This window comes from Dunckerocampus dactyliophorus, chromosome 21, assembly GCF_027744805.1.
Source record: "Dunckerocampus dactyliophorus isolate RoL2022-P2 chromosome 21, RoL_Ddac_1.1, whole genome shotgun sequence".
Lineage (NCBI taxonomy): Eukaryota > Metazoa > Chordata > Actinopteri > Syngnathiformes > Syngnathidae > Dunckerocampus > Dunckerocampus dactyliophorus.
Genome location: NC_072839.1, coordinates 6,149,986 through 6,163,163, shown reverse-complemented (window position 1 = coordinate 6,163,163; position 13,178 = coordinate 6,149,986). Strand labels below are relative to the sequence as shown.

The 13,178-nt window shown below is 39.5% G+C and overlaps 1 protein-coding gene across 4 annotated transcripts in view; it reads left to right on the top strand.

Moving 5' to 3' along the window:
- The window catches only part of prkdc (protein kinase, DNA-activated, catalytic subunit), a 77,797-nt gene that overhangs the window by 10,772 nt on the left and 53,847 nt on the right, over positions 1 to 13,178 (top strand). For 3 of the 4 annotated variants that reach the window (XM_054766435.1, XM_054766436.1, XM_054766434.1), the window contains exons 17-36: positions 420 to 529; positions 1,279 to 1,438; positions 1,519 to 1,605; positions 2,236 to 2,355; positions 3,521 to 3,680; positions 3,752 to 3,861; positions 5,517 to 5,604; positions 5,730 to 5,893; positions 6,103 to 6,255; positions 6,454 to 6,561; positions 7,318 to 7,544; positions 7,627 to 7,721; positions 7,873 to 7,975; positions 8,635 to 8,768; positions 9,722 to 9,952; positions 10,091 to 10,317; positions 10,398 to 10,606; positions 12,067 to 12,190; positions 12,311 to 12,469; positions 12,569 to 12,745. In XM_054766435.1, coding sequence (XP_054622410.1) covers positions 420 to 529; positions 1,279 to 1,438; positions 1,519 to 1,605; positions 2,236 to 2,355; positions 3,521 to 3,680; positions 3,752 to 3,861; positions 5,517 to 5,604; positions 5,730 to 5,893; positions 6,103 to 6,255; positions 6,454 to 6,561; positions 7,318 to 7,544; positions 7,627 to 7,721; positions 7,873 to 7,975; positions 8,635 to 8,768; positions 9,722 to 9,952; positions 10,091 to 10,317; positions 10,398 to 10,606; positions 12,067 to 12,190; positions 12,311 to 12,469; positions 12,569 to 12,745 — 2,946 coding nt within the window. The remainder of the gene's footprint in view (positions 1 to 419; positions 530 to 1,278; positions 1,439 to 1,518; positions 1,606 to 2,235; positions 2,356 to 3,520; positions 3,681 to 3,751; positions 3,862 to 5,516; positions 5,605 to 5,729; positions 5,894 to 6,102; positions 6,256 to 6,453; positions 6,562 to 7,317; positions 7,545 to 7,626; positions 7,722 to 7,872; positions 7,976 to 8,634; positions 8,769 to 9,721; positions 9,953 to 10,090; positions 10,318 to 10,397; positions 10,607 to 12,066; positions 12,191 to 12,310; positions 12,470 to 12,568; positions 12,746 to 13,178) is intronic. The other variant, XM_054766437.1, reaches the window with a different exon arrangement.

The following is a 13,178-nucleotide window of genomic DNA, read 5'->3' as shown; positions in this document are numbered from 1 at the left end:
AGCCAGAGTTTTTGAAAATCTCTACTCTGGCCACTCTTGTTTTGCAAAAGCTCAATTTTTGAGGGCAAACCTACGTTTGTTTATGTGTGGACGAGAGGCCAAAATGCATACAGTGTGTTTTTAAAATGTCCTTATTCGTGCAGACATGGCCTCAAAGCAGCAATTTTGGGTCAATTGTGGAAATTGTCGGATTTTTCCATTAAAATGACTTCTTAGGGTCTCAAATTTTATTTTGAGGAAAGTGGTTGACCATGTATGAAATAACCAGGCACTTTTTTAAAATAATAATAAGAACGGTGGAGCGGGGCTTTATGTATTGGTTGACATACCAAGTAGAGAAGAATGCTATTGGATGCAATAGTCAGCTTCTTTGTCTGCAGAACTGGCTTTCATGATCACGTACCTCTCTGTCCTATCAGGTTGCAGATGATGTGACGCATGTTGTGCCCTCATCTGACCCTACTGCTCATCTTTTGCCCAATAAGATGAAAGACTTCACTGCCTTTATAAATTTGGTTGACTTCTGCAGGTAATGGAGATGTCACACAAACTTCCAGTCAGCATGTCGTCAACACCTGAGTGTCATCTTGCCGTGTCCCAATAATCCCATGCCTGTTGTGAGATAATTCAAACGTGCCATAAAAGCCTGTTGTGTATCTCGCCGAGCATTACAGTAACATTACTGACACCTAGTGACTAGTGTAGAATACTATGTCAGCGTCTTTAAATGTGTCTTTTCAATGCCCTATATTTGTGTTTTAGTTCATTTAGCCATTTTTGTGCTTGAGCAATTTAGGCAAAAAATACATTGGCTTAAATATGCGTATGTTTTGACTAATAATAGAACGTATTTAACCACGAAATCACACGATTTAAGATATTTTTGGAAAACCGTGAGTGAAGCCATGAAATTCGAACCGCTAAGTGACAAGGGATGACTGTACATGCACCATAGCCAGTTTTGTCATTATGGGGTCCCAACATTAACAGCACAAGCCAACTGTAAAAGTAATGAACTAGCTACAGCATAATCTTGAGGATAAATTGAGACGTGTGCATTTGAAAGTTATTTGGTAGCTGATAAAACCCTTCTCGGACTGTCCGAAAGGCGCATGAAGTATGTCGTGTGTAGCAACCAACTTCATTGCATTCTGTCAACTAAAAACTGGATATTTTCTGCAGGGATTAATATCTCTGCGGCACAAACGAATGCATTTGTTAAATAGGTGACACAATCTGGTGAAGCAACTAAGACCTCTCTCTGCTTTGCCTTGACAGTGAGCTGTTGCTTTATAAGCATGTGGAATATTTCCCGACTTGGATGTACCCCTTCAGCCATGAGATTATCCTCCACTCGATTCGAAACCCTCTTGTCAGCGGTTTTTACAAGTTGCTCTCTGTCACCATGAAAATTGCCAAGAAAGTCAAGTATTACCAGGTATTCTTTCAACACTTCACAAAAAAAAACCCAAAACAATTTGGTTCCAGATTTGGCAGATAATTACATTTTTCCCACAGGGAGTTGGTTTGAGAAGCTCCGCTTCCCCTCAAAGTGATGCAGTGAAAAGTGCTTGTTTTGCACTCTTCTCAAAGTTTGGAAAAGAGGTAACTCTTCTACGTTACCACCTGCCAATAGTATGACGCGGGTTGTTTAAGGGGTCAGACTTTACAATAAGGTACGAAAAAATACAGTAGTTACCGAGGAACTAATAACTAAGGCACATAAATGTAAACTAGTTACTGAGGAACTAATGAAGAACGAATGACTAAGGAACATAAATTTAAACTAGTTAATGAGGAACTAATGACCAAGGCACGTCCATTTAGAGTAGTTATTCAGGAACTAATGACTAAGGCACATAAATGTAAACTAGTTACTGAGGAACTAATGACTAAGGCACGTAAATATAAACTAGCTACTGAGGAACTAATGAAAAACTAATGAGGAACTAATGACTAAGTCACATAAATTTGGAGTAGTTATTCCGGAACTAATGACTAAGGCTCATACATTTAAACTAGTTACTGAGGAACTAATGAATAACTAATGACTAAGGCACATAAATTTAGAGTAGTTACTCAGGAGCTAATGAAGAACTAATGAGTAGTGGTTAGGGTTAGGTAGATTTGTTCCTCATTAACTACTGTAATTTTGTGTACCTTTTTATTGTAAAGTGTTACCGTTTAAGCAGGTCAGAAAACGGCGGTTGTGAGTGAACTGTGCTGTTTGAACAGGTCTGTGTGAGAATGAAGCAGTACAAAGATGAGCTGCTGGCTTCCTGCTTGACGTTTGTCCTCTCACTGCACCACAACATCGTTGCTGTGGACATCAAGGTGTACGGTCCTGCTCTGGAGGTGGGTTTCACGTTTTTGTTGTAGCATTTGTGAAATTTAGAATGACACAGTTTAAAACAGCGGGTGTGCAAAGGGTTGTAAAAATAAAATGAGTTCATTATTACGGTGATGTATTATTAGATAATACACTATAGTGCATTCAGAATTCAGCACTTAGAGCCCTAGCCCAAAAAATAATTCTCTGAAAATAGGGTGTTTTTTTCCCCCAAAACACATCTCGTTCACCGCAAGTTGGCAACAGTTTATACATACATGATAACACGGCTAAAATGTACAGCATGCATGTACCACTGTCAAAAAAAGCCCACAATTCTTGCATGTTTGTCTTATGCTTCACTGATTTGTTTTTTTTTGTCAAGCGATGAGATTTCACACTTTGTTCGGTGGTCCTTGAACGCACCATAGTTGCTGTGAGATGTGGGTAACACAAAGAACACCAATATTGGACCATGTTGGATTACTTACAATATTGATTCGAATATAAGACAATTTTTAGGACAAAATTAAAAACAAAAGAAATTTTGACTTCATCATCACAACTCTTGTCCATTTGCCAACTAGCATAACACATGAGCCACTTTTCTTGAGTGAGTCTCTGTCATGGCTGCGTCTCTCCAGGTCGTGGGTGTGGGTGTGTGTGTGTGTGTGTGTGTGTGTGTGTGTGTGTGGTTGGAGATGAAATTCTCCACAACCCCTTAAAGGTTAAAGGACCACTTTGGAAAATTAATTAAGCCAATTTGGGTGGCGAAGTTGTACGCCGCCACCCGTTGGTCAAAAAGTTTGGACTAGGAATGTCCCGATCCGTTCTTCAGGATCGGGATCAGCTGCTGATCCGCTGTATTTTGAAGATTGAATAATATCGCCCATTTTTTTCCAATTTTATGTTTTATTGGATTGGGGACCTGACTCTCAGAGGTTTGTTACAAAAGCCAAACAATATTGTTGGTCATGCTGTGTAACAAAAAAGTAAATTTAGCAATACTTTGGTTGCATTAATTGTGATGCCTTGTAGTGCTGACCATATTCAATTCCACCTATACATGTTTGTAACAAAAGCTTATTTAAAAAAACAAAACAAAACTTGAGACATCCGTAGATTGGACACCCCAGGTTTAAAACGTAAGATTAGATACAGATTTTAAACAAAATCTTCTCTGTTGTTTAGACAGCTCTGAGGTTGGGTCTTAGCCATGTCCCTTTGGCTAATGCAGCCCTTGATGCTCTTGAAGATTGGTCCAACCACATCCCTTTGGAGACCATGCAGCCTTGTTACAAGCTCGTGCTGCCTCTTCTGGATGGATACCTCAAAACCAGCTCCAGTGACAGTAAGCTGATTAAAGAAAGACAGCCGCCTCTCGTCATGGAGGTACAGTAACTATGTCTTCCTTGACTTCAGACAAAGAGGAGAGCGTCTGGGAGGTGATGTCCTCCTTGTCTTCAAAAAGCGAGAGAGGATACAGCCGAGTGATGACCAGGCTCCTGAAGAAGTCCAATCAGCTTGCTACGGTAGTGAAGAGGGCTTTGACGCAACAAAGGCATACAAACATAACACCATGTCACCAGCAGGACCTTCAGTTCTATATGAACAGTCACACATTTCCTAACTGTATGAGGTTGCCTGAATGTACTCTTCTTGGGTTTACATGATTCCTAGTAGTTTTGTTGCATTGCCTTTTTTGCTTTTTTGCATGTTTTTAAGGTTTTACCATTGATAATTCCCTATAAAAGACAGGCTCATTCCACCTGAAGCCAACTGGTTTCTAGAATGCATTCATTTAAAAAAAGAAGAGTTTAGAAAAATATATTAATTAGTGCCGTATAGTAGGTCCTTGGTCTAATATACAAGTTCTGTTCCTACGGCGGTGTGATTTGAGTTTTTTCACACGCTATACAGAACAAATAAAGGACATATAAAATACAGAAATAAAGATGAAACACAATAATTAAATGAAACTGTAATAAAAAAAAAAATAATACATTTAAAAAATAAAAGAGAGAGAAAACGCCTTACTTTAATCAAGGGGTGCAACTAGCCATTACTTACTTCATCGAATAATCTGAAACTTTGAATAATCTTTTGGGCCCTAGACCAGAAGTGTCCAAAGTGCAGCCCGGGGGCCATTTGCAGCCCATGTTTTGTTTTTCATTGGCCCACAGCAGATTGTAGAAATAAAATTAACCTCCCCCAAAAAAGCCACCACAGTAACAAAATAAAAAAAAATGTATATAAATATTAAAGTGGCCCCCCTCTTCCTTTTCAGTATGCAGCCCTTGTCGAAAAATGTTTGGACATCCCCTGCCCTAGACGGACCAAATCAATATGAACCAAACACAGTTAGTTCTGCAACATATCAGAAAAGGGGCAAAAAATGGCAACCACTGTTTTCCAAAGTCAGAGCTGAAGTGTGTGAATGTCTTTTCTCAAAAACACAGATAAAAGGGCTGCTTTCATGGATGGCTAAGGAAATGAAAAAATATTTACATTTTGAGGGGCAAAAATTGTGTATTTACAGTTTTAAATAAAAAAAAACAATTAATGGAATATCCAAATAGTTGTAGATTGATTGGACAATCGACTAATAGATCAATCCATTAATTGTTGATTGTTACTTTCATCACCATGGTTGTCTTCGATTCTGCAAGGCAGAGAGTGACTGCCTTATTGAGAGGAGGAAGTCTCGATAATGAGACCACACCGTGCTTAGTTATCACCGTCCGTTTCATAGAACAGATCCTTTCACACGTTCAAAGATCCCATCTTTATCCTTCATGATGGTCCACGACCGATGTTGGCTAGCATTTCTCCACGTGGTGAGCGGTTTTTCGATACCTAATTTCACTCGACTTGTCTCTTTTTACTTTCCTTTTCTTTGACGCGCTACAATCAGAGTCTGCAGGGGAAAAAGTCAACTAAAAACAGCAGAAGTACGTCCTTCCTCAGTGGTAGCGATGCGCGACTTTGTATTCTTCTGCTTACATATTCTTCCTCGGATATAACTGGTTTGCGTTTTGTTTTTGTACAGTATTTATATGTAACTTTATGGCACAAAATTTTAATGTATCCATCCATAGTTTACCTAACATTATTATAATTATTATTTGATTGTATTTTGAGTGGACTCCAGTAATTTTTTTTGAAAACATTTTGTGTTTGCATGCAGGAGGATGCTCCACTTTCCATGGTGAGGCTCAGGGTGGTGAAGTTGCTGGGTCGCTTAGGAGGGAAGCTCAACAGAAACCTTATAGCAGGTGTTGTTGATACACACAGCTGTAATATTGTATTTGATGTTTACTTGTTGATCTCACTTCGAACAGTTTTAATTATTGTGGCTGTTTTTTTTTAATGTGCCACAAGCCTCTGCTCTGTCACTCAGTGGTCTCGTCAGAGGAGATGATGAAGAAGTTTGTCGCCTGGGATACTGAGAAAAGACTCAGCTTTGCCGTTCCATTCGCCGACATGAAGCCTGTCATCTATCTTGACCCTTTCCTGCCTCGGATCAGTGAACTGGCTCTGTCCACAAGTGACAGACAAACCAAAGTACATCATCTCCCATCAAATATTGATCGATTGCTACATACTTTATTAAAGTCCAAGAGAAATTTACTTTTCCAGCGGTTCTGAAAAAATATCGTAATGAACTTCAACTAAATATTCTGCAGTAGCATTTTATAAAATTGACAAGATGCAAAATTGCTCTCGGTTCTTAGTTTGTAAATATGTCCTCCTTTCTGTGGTCTGTGATGCAGGTAGCGGCTTGTGAGCTGCTCCACAGCTTGGTGCTCTACATGGTTGGGAAGAGCGCTCAGATGGTGGAGGGAGAGAATCGACTCCCGCCGATGTACAAGCTGCACAAGAGACTGTTTCCTGTGCTGCTGCGTCTGGCCTGCGATGTTGATCAGGTATGTTGTAAATATTAGGGGTGCTCCGATCAATCAGCCACCGATCAGTGTCGGGCGATTTCCGTGAAAAAGCACAGTATCAGCGGATACTTCCATACTTGTAAATATGGAAGTGCACAAATTGAGACACGGCGTTCATCTCAGTGTGTGATACACAGACTGAAATAATGTTGCTAAATTGCTGCGTTTTTTTCCCAGGTAACCAGACAGCTTTTTGAACCGCTAGTAATGCAACTGATCCACTGGTTTACCAACAACAAAAAGTTTGAGAGCCAAGATACAGTCGCTGTTCTGGAAGCCATTCTGGTAGGTGGTCGCATTCAGCAGACAGTGAATACAGTACATTCATCCCTCGTTTATCGCGTTTGAATTCAATATTAATAAATGGAATATTTGTGTAGTTGGAGCAAACCTCTTTATGACCTTCAAAATATGGCTTTTTAACAGCACTGCAGACATGAAATAACACCCCTATAGTCACCTTTACACTCGTATTACCCAATATAGTAGACATAATAACGCAAAATAAGCCATCTTAGACATAAATAACAGAAGATAGACTCACATTGGCATAGACGGCGTACTTCCTGGTGGTGGTTGTCTCATCATTGTAACGTTACTGACACCAAGAGACCGGTGTAGCATACTACTATACTGCCACTGTTTGTGTTAGAGAGACTCACAATGCACTTAAGTCTCTTTATGAACAAGCAGAGAACATATGCAGTGAACATTCACACAGGAGCTGCTGCCAGCCACTCTCTACACTGCTCTAGCTAGCTGACGTCACTTCCCAGGCCCCGCTTCTTAAAGGAGCACCCAACAAGTCACAGAAACTGTAATACACTTCATGTCACATCTTTTGAAAGCCTTATTTGTAATTTCGTTCATTTAGCCATTTTTATGCTTGATATGCTTAATTTAGGCCATGAATACGTACAATGTGCTTAAATATGCCATCTTTTTTTACTAATAATAGGCTGCGATGTAGCGAGGGATGACTGTATGTTTCTCCAGACATCTGTGTTTTTTTGGGAAACTGTATAATTTGTTTCTTCTCAGGACGGTGTTGTCGATCCAAAGGACAGCACTCTCCGAGACTTTTGCGGCCGCTGCATGGAAGAGTTTGTGAAATGGTCAATAAAACAAACCAGCCCCAAGCAGCAAGAGAAGAGCCCGACGAACATGAAGTCGCTGTTTAAGCGCATGTACAACTTGGCTCTGCATCCCAATGGCTTCAAAAGGTTGGGTGCAGCTTTAGCCTTCAATAGTATCTACAGGCAGTTCAGGTGTGTGTTCCTTTCTTTTCCGTAGCATCTAAAGCTACCTGGAGTTGGTCATACTGGAATGCTAATGTGTTTGCTTTTCTAGGGAGGAAAGTTCCTTGGTGGAGCAGTTTGTCTTTGAAGTGCTTGTCATATTCGTAGAAAGTCTTGCTCTTGCACACTCGGATGAGCGATCAATGGGTAACTCTTCTTCAAGCTCTGCAAACCGTCTATTCCCGTCCTACCTCTGCAGTTCCCTGTGAATGCTACAAAACGTGTCACAACTAGAGAGGTACACAGAGATTCATGATAGCACTGATTCCTCCACATCTTTCTTTTGATATATCCGCAGGAACGCTGCAGCAGTGCAACACTGCCATTGACCACCTGAAACGCATCGTCAAGTACAAGGCCCCTGTTCTCAATCAGCACAGTGCCAAGCGACGTATCCCAAGGTTGGTTCTATTGTAAAACATAGCACTTAATGGTTAAAACAGTTAATAGTTTCCCTTTCTTTTAGAATGATTTACAAATTACAATTCAACATGTTCAAGCAGGCTTGCCTACAACCCTTTTGGATCCCCACTCCCCAGCAAATGGCGAAAAAAACAAGTTATTGATATGACAATCCAGGCTTAAGCACTAAAAATGCCTCACACACTTATTAAACTTATTTAAAGTCTAAACGTATGAATGATAATGTAAGATGATCCAGGAACAGATGGAATCAGTCTCTTGTAGCCTGTCACAGCACACAACTGTGGTGCATCCAAGGGCCGTCGAACAAAGTGCGAAATCTCCGCGCTTGACACAAAAAACATTACTAGTGAAGCATAAAGACGTGAACATGTAAAAATTGTGGGCTTTCTAATAGTGGTACCTGTATGCTGTATGTTTGACCTGTATTATCACCTACTTATACATACTTTTGGTGAATGAGATTTGTTTTCTGCAGAAAGAATAGCCTTTTTTTGGAGGGAAAAATAATACATTAATTAAAATTTATTTTGTGCGGGGGTCCACTTTAATGTCATGCAAGAGTGTTATTCAGAAAAATCTGATAGATGGTTGATTTGGCATTTTTATTCTTTTCCCAACTTTTATCTACTATCAGGGGATTTCCAGCGGATGAAACGCCGTGTCTGTCAGATGTGGTTTTATGGCTTCTGGAGCAGTGCGGTCGACCTCAGACTGAGTGTCGCCACAAATGCTTGGAGCTCTTCTATGAGTTTGTGCCTCTCCTACCAGGTGAGCTAATGGTATTAAATTATTTTTCATAATTACACTCTAAAAGGTGGATGTATGATTCTGCAAAAAACTTTTATTTTCCAAATATTCAACTTTCTTCTTAAATAATCTTCACAAGTTTATTTTTGGAATATTATGACTTTATCCTCATAACATTTGGACTTTACTGTATTATACTGTATATATATTTTTAAAAACTTACAACTTTATTTTGTTTGTTTCTCATAATATTGTGACTTTCAAAAAATAACAGATTTTTTTTTCTTTAATATTTCACCTCTATGCTACTAAACGTATGTTAATTTTCCACATATTATGATGTAAAATTACAGCTATTTTTTTTTCAATTTCTGCTGTTTTTTCCCCTATTTCAACTTCTTGTAAATTTTCTACTTATAATTATGACTTTATCCCTATAATATTTTGACTTTATTCTCGTAACATAACTTTTTTCCCAAACCGAATTTTTCAAAACTTTTGTTAGTTTTGTTTGTTTCTCCTAATTGTGAGTCAAAAAAATGTATGCAACTAAAATAACGTTATTTTTCCTCATAATATTACGACATTGTTATTCTCATAGAATTAAGACTTTCTCATTAGATTACAATTTTTTTGCTTAATATTTTGAATTTATTACCGCTGATTTTTTAATTTTTTCTGTTTATTTTTAGGGTTTTTTTGTTAAATAATTTTTTGGAATGTGCCGTGGGCCAATAAAAAAAAACAGCCACAAGCTGCAAATGGCCCCTGGACCTCACTAAAGAATTTCTTTTATTAACATTGACTTCTCATTGTCTTGTTCTGCTTTAAAGAAACCTTCAATGGTCTTTGAAATTAAATGAATAGAAAGACTGAAAATAATCTTATCAAGTCGAAAATATATACTCTATATATTTTAATAATGTCCATTTTCGTATGGAATTGATTTCTTTTGCTGTGTGCGTTTGATGTAGGAAAGAGTTCGCCACCACAATGGTTGGAGGGCGTTCTACAGGATCGAGGTATGGGTTTCCTGGTCTCCAAGTTTGAAGGAGGAGGACTGCTTTCCCAACCTACTCTCAGGGACCTGATGGGCCCTTTCAGTACAAGAGCCACCCTGCACTGGATGGATCTTCTCCTCGCCGCCCTGGACTGCTACAACACCTTCATTGGCCTCCATATTATCAGGCCTAATCACATGCTTGGTAAGCTCAATTCATTAACTCAGGTAATTTCATAACATTTTATCTATAAAAGTCCTGCTTTTTAAAGTAATTTCTTGGCTTTAGCTTTGTGTCGGCCAAGCGATGCTGAAATGAAAATAAAACCTTTTCTTTCTCCAGGTTCCCGGGATGAATCGAGTTTTCTGCGATCTATACGTTTCTTTTTGACCGAGCTTGCGACTCAAGAGCTGGCTGCGGCAGAGAGTTGCTTCCGTCTTGGCCAGAAGAACTCTCCCTTCAGCCCGATAGAGGTGGACCAGTACAACTACAGCAAATGCACCATCATTGTCCGTCTGCTGGAGTTTGCCACGATGGTTCTCGTCAAAGGAGGCCAGGACTTTTGCAAGGTAGCCGTTTTTGTTTTTTTTTTGTCACTACTCTTGCTTGTGGTTCATTTTTACTCAAACCTTCCCTCATCCTTTTACAGCTTTTGGAACAAGATATTTTTTGCTCAAGTTTTTTTGAGCTTACTGCGATGGTGGTGTGCAAGCCGTCCTCTGTTGGTTTCAACATGGCAGATGTGGAGGTAATAAAGAACCTTCCAGACATATGTGTCCCTCTCCTCAAGGCCCTGCTGACATCACCTTACCACGCTAGTCTGGAATGTTGCTTCAAGGCAACAATTTCATATAAAAGGTATTGTGATCGTCTCTTTCTCTTTGACAGTTAATTGCAGGACTGCACTTCACTCAAGATTGTATCACACATTGAACACACAAATAAATTCAGCCTCAAATTGTTTTAAGAATTCAAATGTGAGCGCTACGTTCTCTATTTGGTTTAGTCTTGAGAAATGTACGATATGAGAAATTTGTTATACAAACAGTAAAACCTGCTTAAGTAGGTCCACTTGTGTTGACGTTTCTCGTATTAGCAGACATTTCAACGTGTACGCGTTTTATGTACTCGTCAGACATTTTGACTCCTGATTACGCTTGTACGCTTCGCTGCTCTCCAGGTACGCGTTTTGTTTCATTTTCTGTGCACAGTGTGCACCTCCAAAAATATAACCGTTAATACGAATCGCTCAGAGGCCAGACAGCCCACTTCCGTGAACGCTTTCTCCTCTGATTTCAGATTAACATTTGCAATAAAATAGCAATTTTGCATTCCGTGGCTTTTTTTTTTTTTTTTTTTTTTGTATTGGCCGCCACACATCATTGAAATAAAATCAAACAAAAATGTGGGGGGAATTGGAGCAAAAGGAATAATGTAACAAGAAACAGTTGAAATGTTACTAATAATTAATAATAAAACAATGCACAAAGATTTGTCCGTAAATGTGTATCGCACTTTTTAGCATTAGTAATTTTCAGAATATAGAGCGCACCTGTATTTAAGATGCACCCACTAAATTTAAAGAGAAAAAAATATTTGTACATACAAATATTACATACAATATACAATATTTGCCGTACCTGTCTGTAAGCCGCAGGTATCCACTTCGTAACATGGGATATTTAGGACACAGATTTTTTTTGTTTGTTTTACTTTTAATTAAATAAATGCTTTTTTCAAAACAGTGCTGAACAATGTGTGTAATACGGCTGGTGAAACAGTAGCTTACTAGGAAAGTCATTCGTCACTGTCCTCGTCCTCCTCCTGGGAACTAAAACCACTAAAGTCGTCCTCTTCAAGTGTTGGAACCGACCAGCCCCGCAATTTCCTCAGCTCACTCCTAGCATCATCCCCACCCCAAGGCAAAATCAGTGAACCTCCCAACAGCACTCCACGCTGCCAAGATCCACCAGCAGTTCTCCATGATGAGTAGTGATGTGTGGATTAATACTGAAAATGGATACCTCCGATACCTCGAGCTTTAGGCTGTAAAATCGATGCTGACATCAAAAATATCAATACTAAATTTCTTTGAGGTTGGCAGGTTTGTATTACTAAAAAGTGACTGCTAAAGGTGACGTCAGTGATTGACCACTTTTGTCACAAACAAATGTGCAAAAAGGTATAGAAAATAAATTAATTTAATAGCAAATTAGGTGTTTTCTGCGGGAAAAATTGCCTATTTTTGCAGAAAACAAAAAAAAAAATTATATTTTGTATCATAACAATTCTGATATTAGTTTTTGTTTACTCCTCAGTGTTGATGCACTCTGTGCTGTAGACTTCTACCGGTTTGGACACCACGGCCAGCTGGAAATGCTTCTGTCTTCTTGTAAGCAGATCCACAAAGCTGGATTTCTCCTCTCCATTCTACAGAGTCAGGTACAGTTCTGGACCAGCCATGGCCTCGAATATAGTCAAAAGCCAATGCAAACTGATGGTGATGCCAAATAAAAGCTTTTTCCATATATAATTATACCTTTTTGTATTTGATTTATAAAGAAGGATGCCGCATATGCCAAATCGCTTGGGTCACGACTTCTCATGAGTGTGTATAATGGCGTAGCACCCGCTGACAAGAAGTCGTTTCCATCCTTGGATATAAATACCAAGAAGCTTGCTGAGGGACTGCTTCAGCTTGCTTTTTCTCTCACTCCACTGGTCAGTGCCTCAAGGTTCATTCCAACCCCCGTGTTTTGTTTGGTGATGAGTGTTTTATCTTTTTTTTAACTTTCTGTTTTATGTGCCATTTCTCTGCAGGGTGAGCAGCTACTGGACCTACTGCTGACTGGAAGTCACTGCCAGAGCTTCTTGAGCTTCTCCCATGCAGAGTACTTCTACAGCCTCTTCCCGATGGCCATCAACGGAGAGCTGCTTCAAAACCTGAACACTACCGTACCTCGTCTTATGATAGCCTCCTCTCTAAATCCCAGCATGGTAACCTTGGTTCCTTTTTTCGTGTGTGTATAATTCAGTGTTTCCCATACAGTCATTTCTTTTTTTTTTTGCCAAACCGCCACAAATACATTGGGGCCGCCACAGATACATTTGGAAGATTGATTGGGTACTACCTCCCCCCCCCCCCCCCCCCCCCCCCCAAATTTGGTGCTGCCTGGTTGCTCATAAACACACTATAATGGGACTGTCTGTAACATGTTGTTACAACTCCATACTGTAGGTGGCATCATAACTGCTTTGTAACACATGTCATACGTACATACCACAGACTTGGTCATCCATTATAAGGCATATGCCCATCAATACAGTGAGATTATGTATGTATGTATGTTACCCATGCATTGAGTGTTTGTCCAAAAATGGCAGGGCCAGTCTGCGCCCTTTTAGGAATTATCATCACTGATGGATTTTT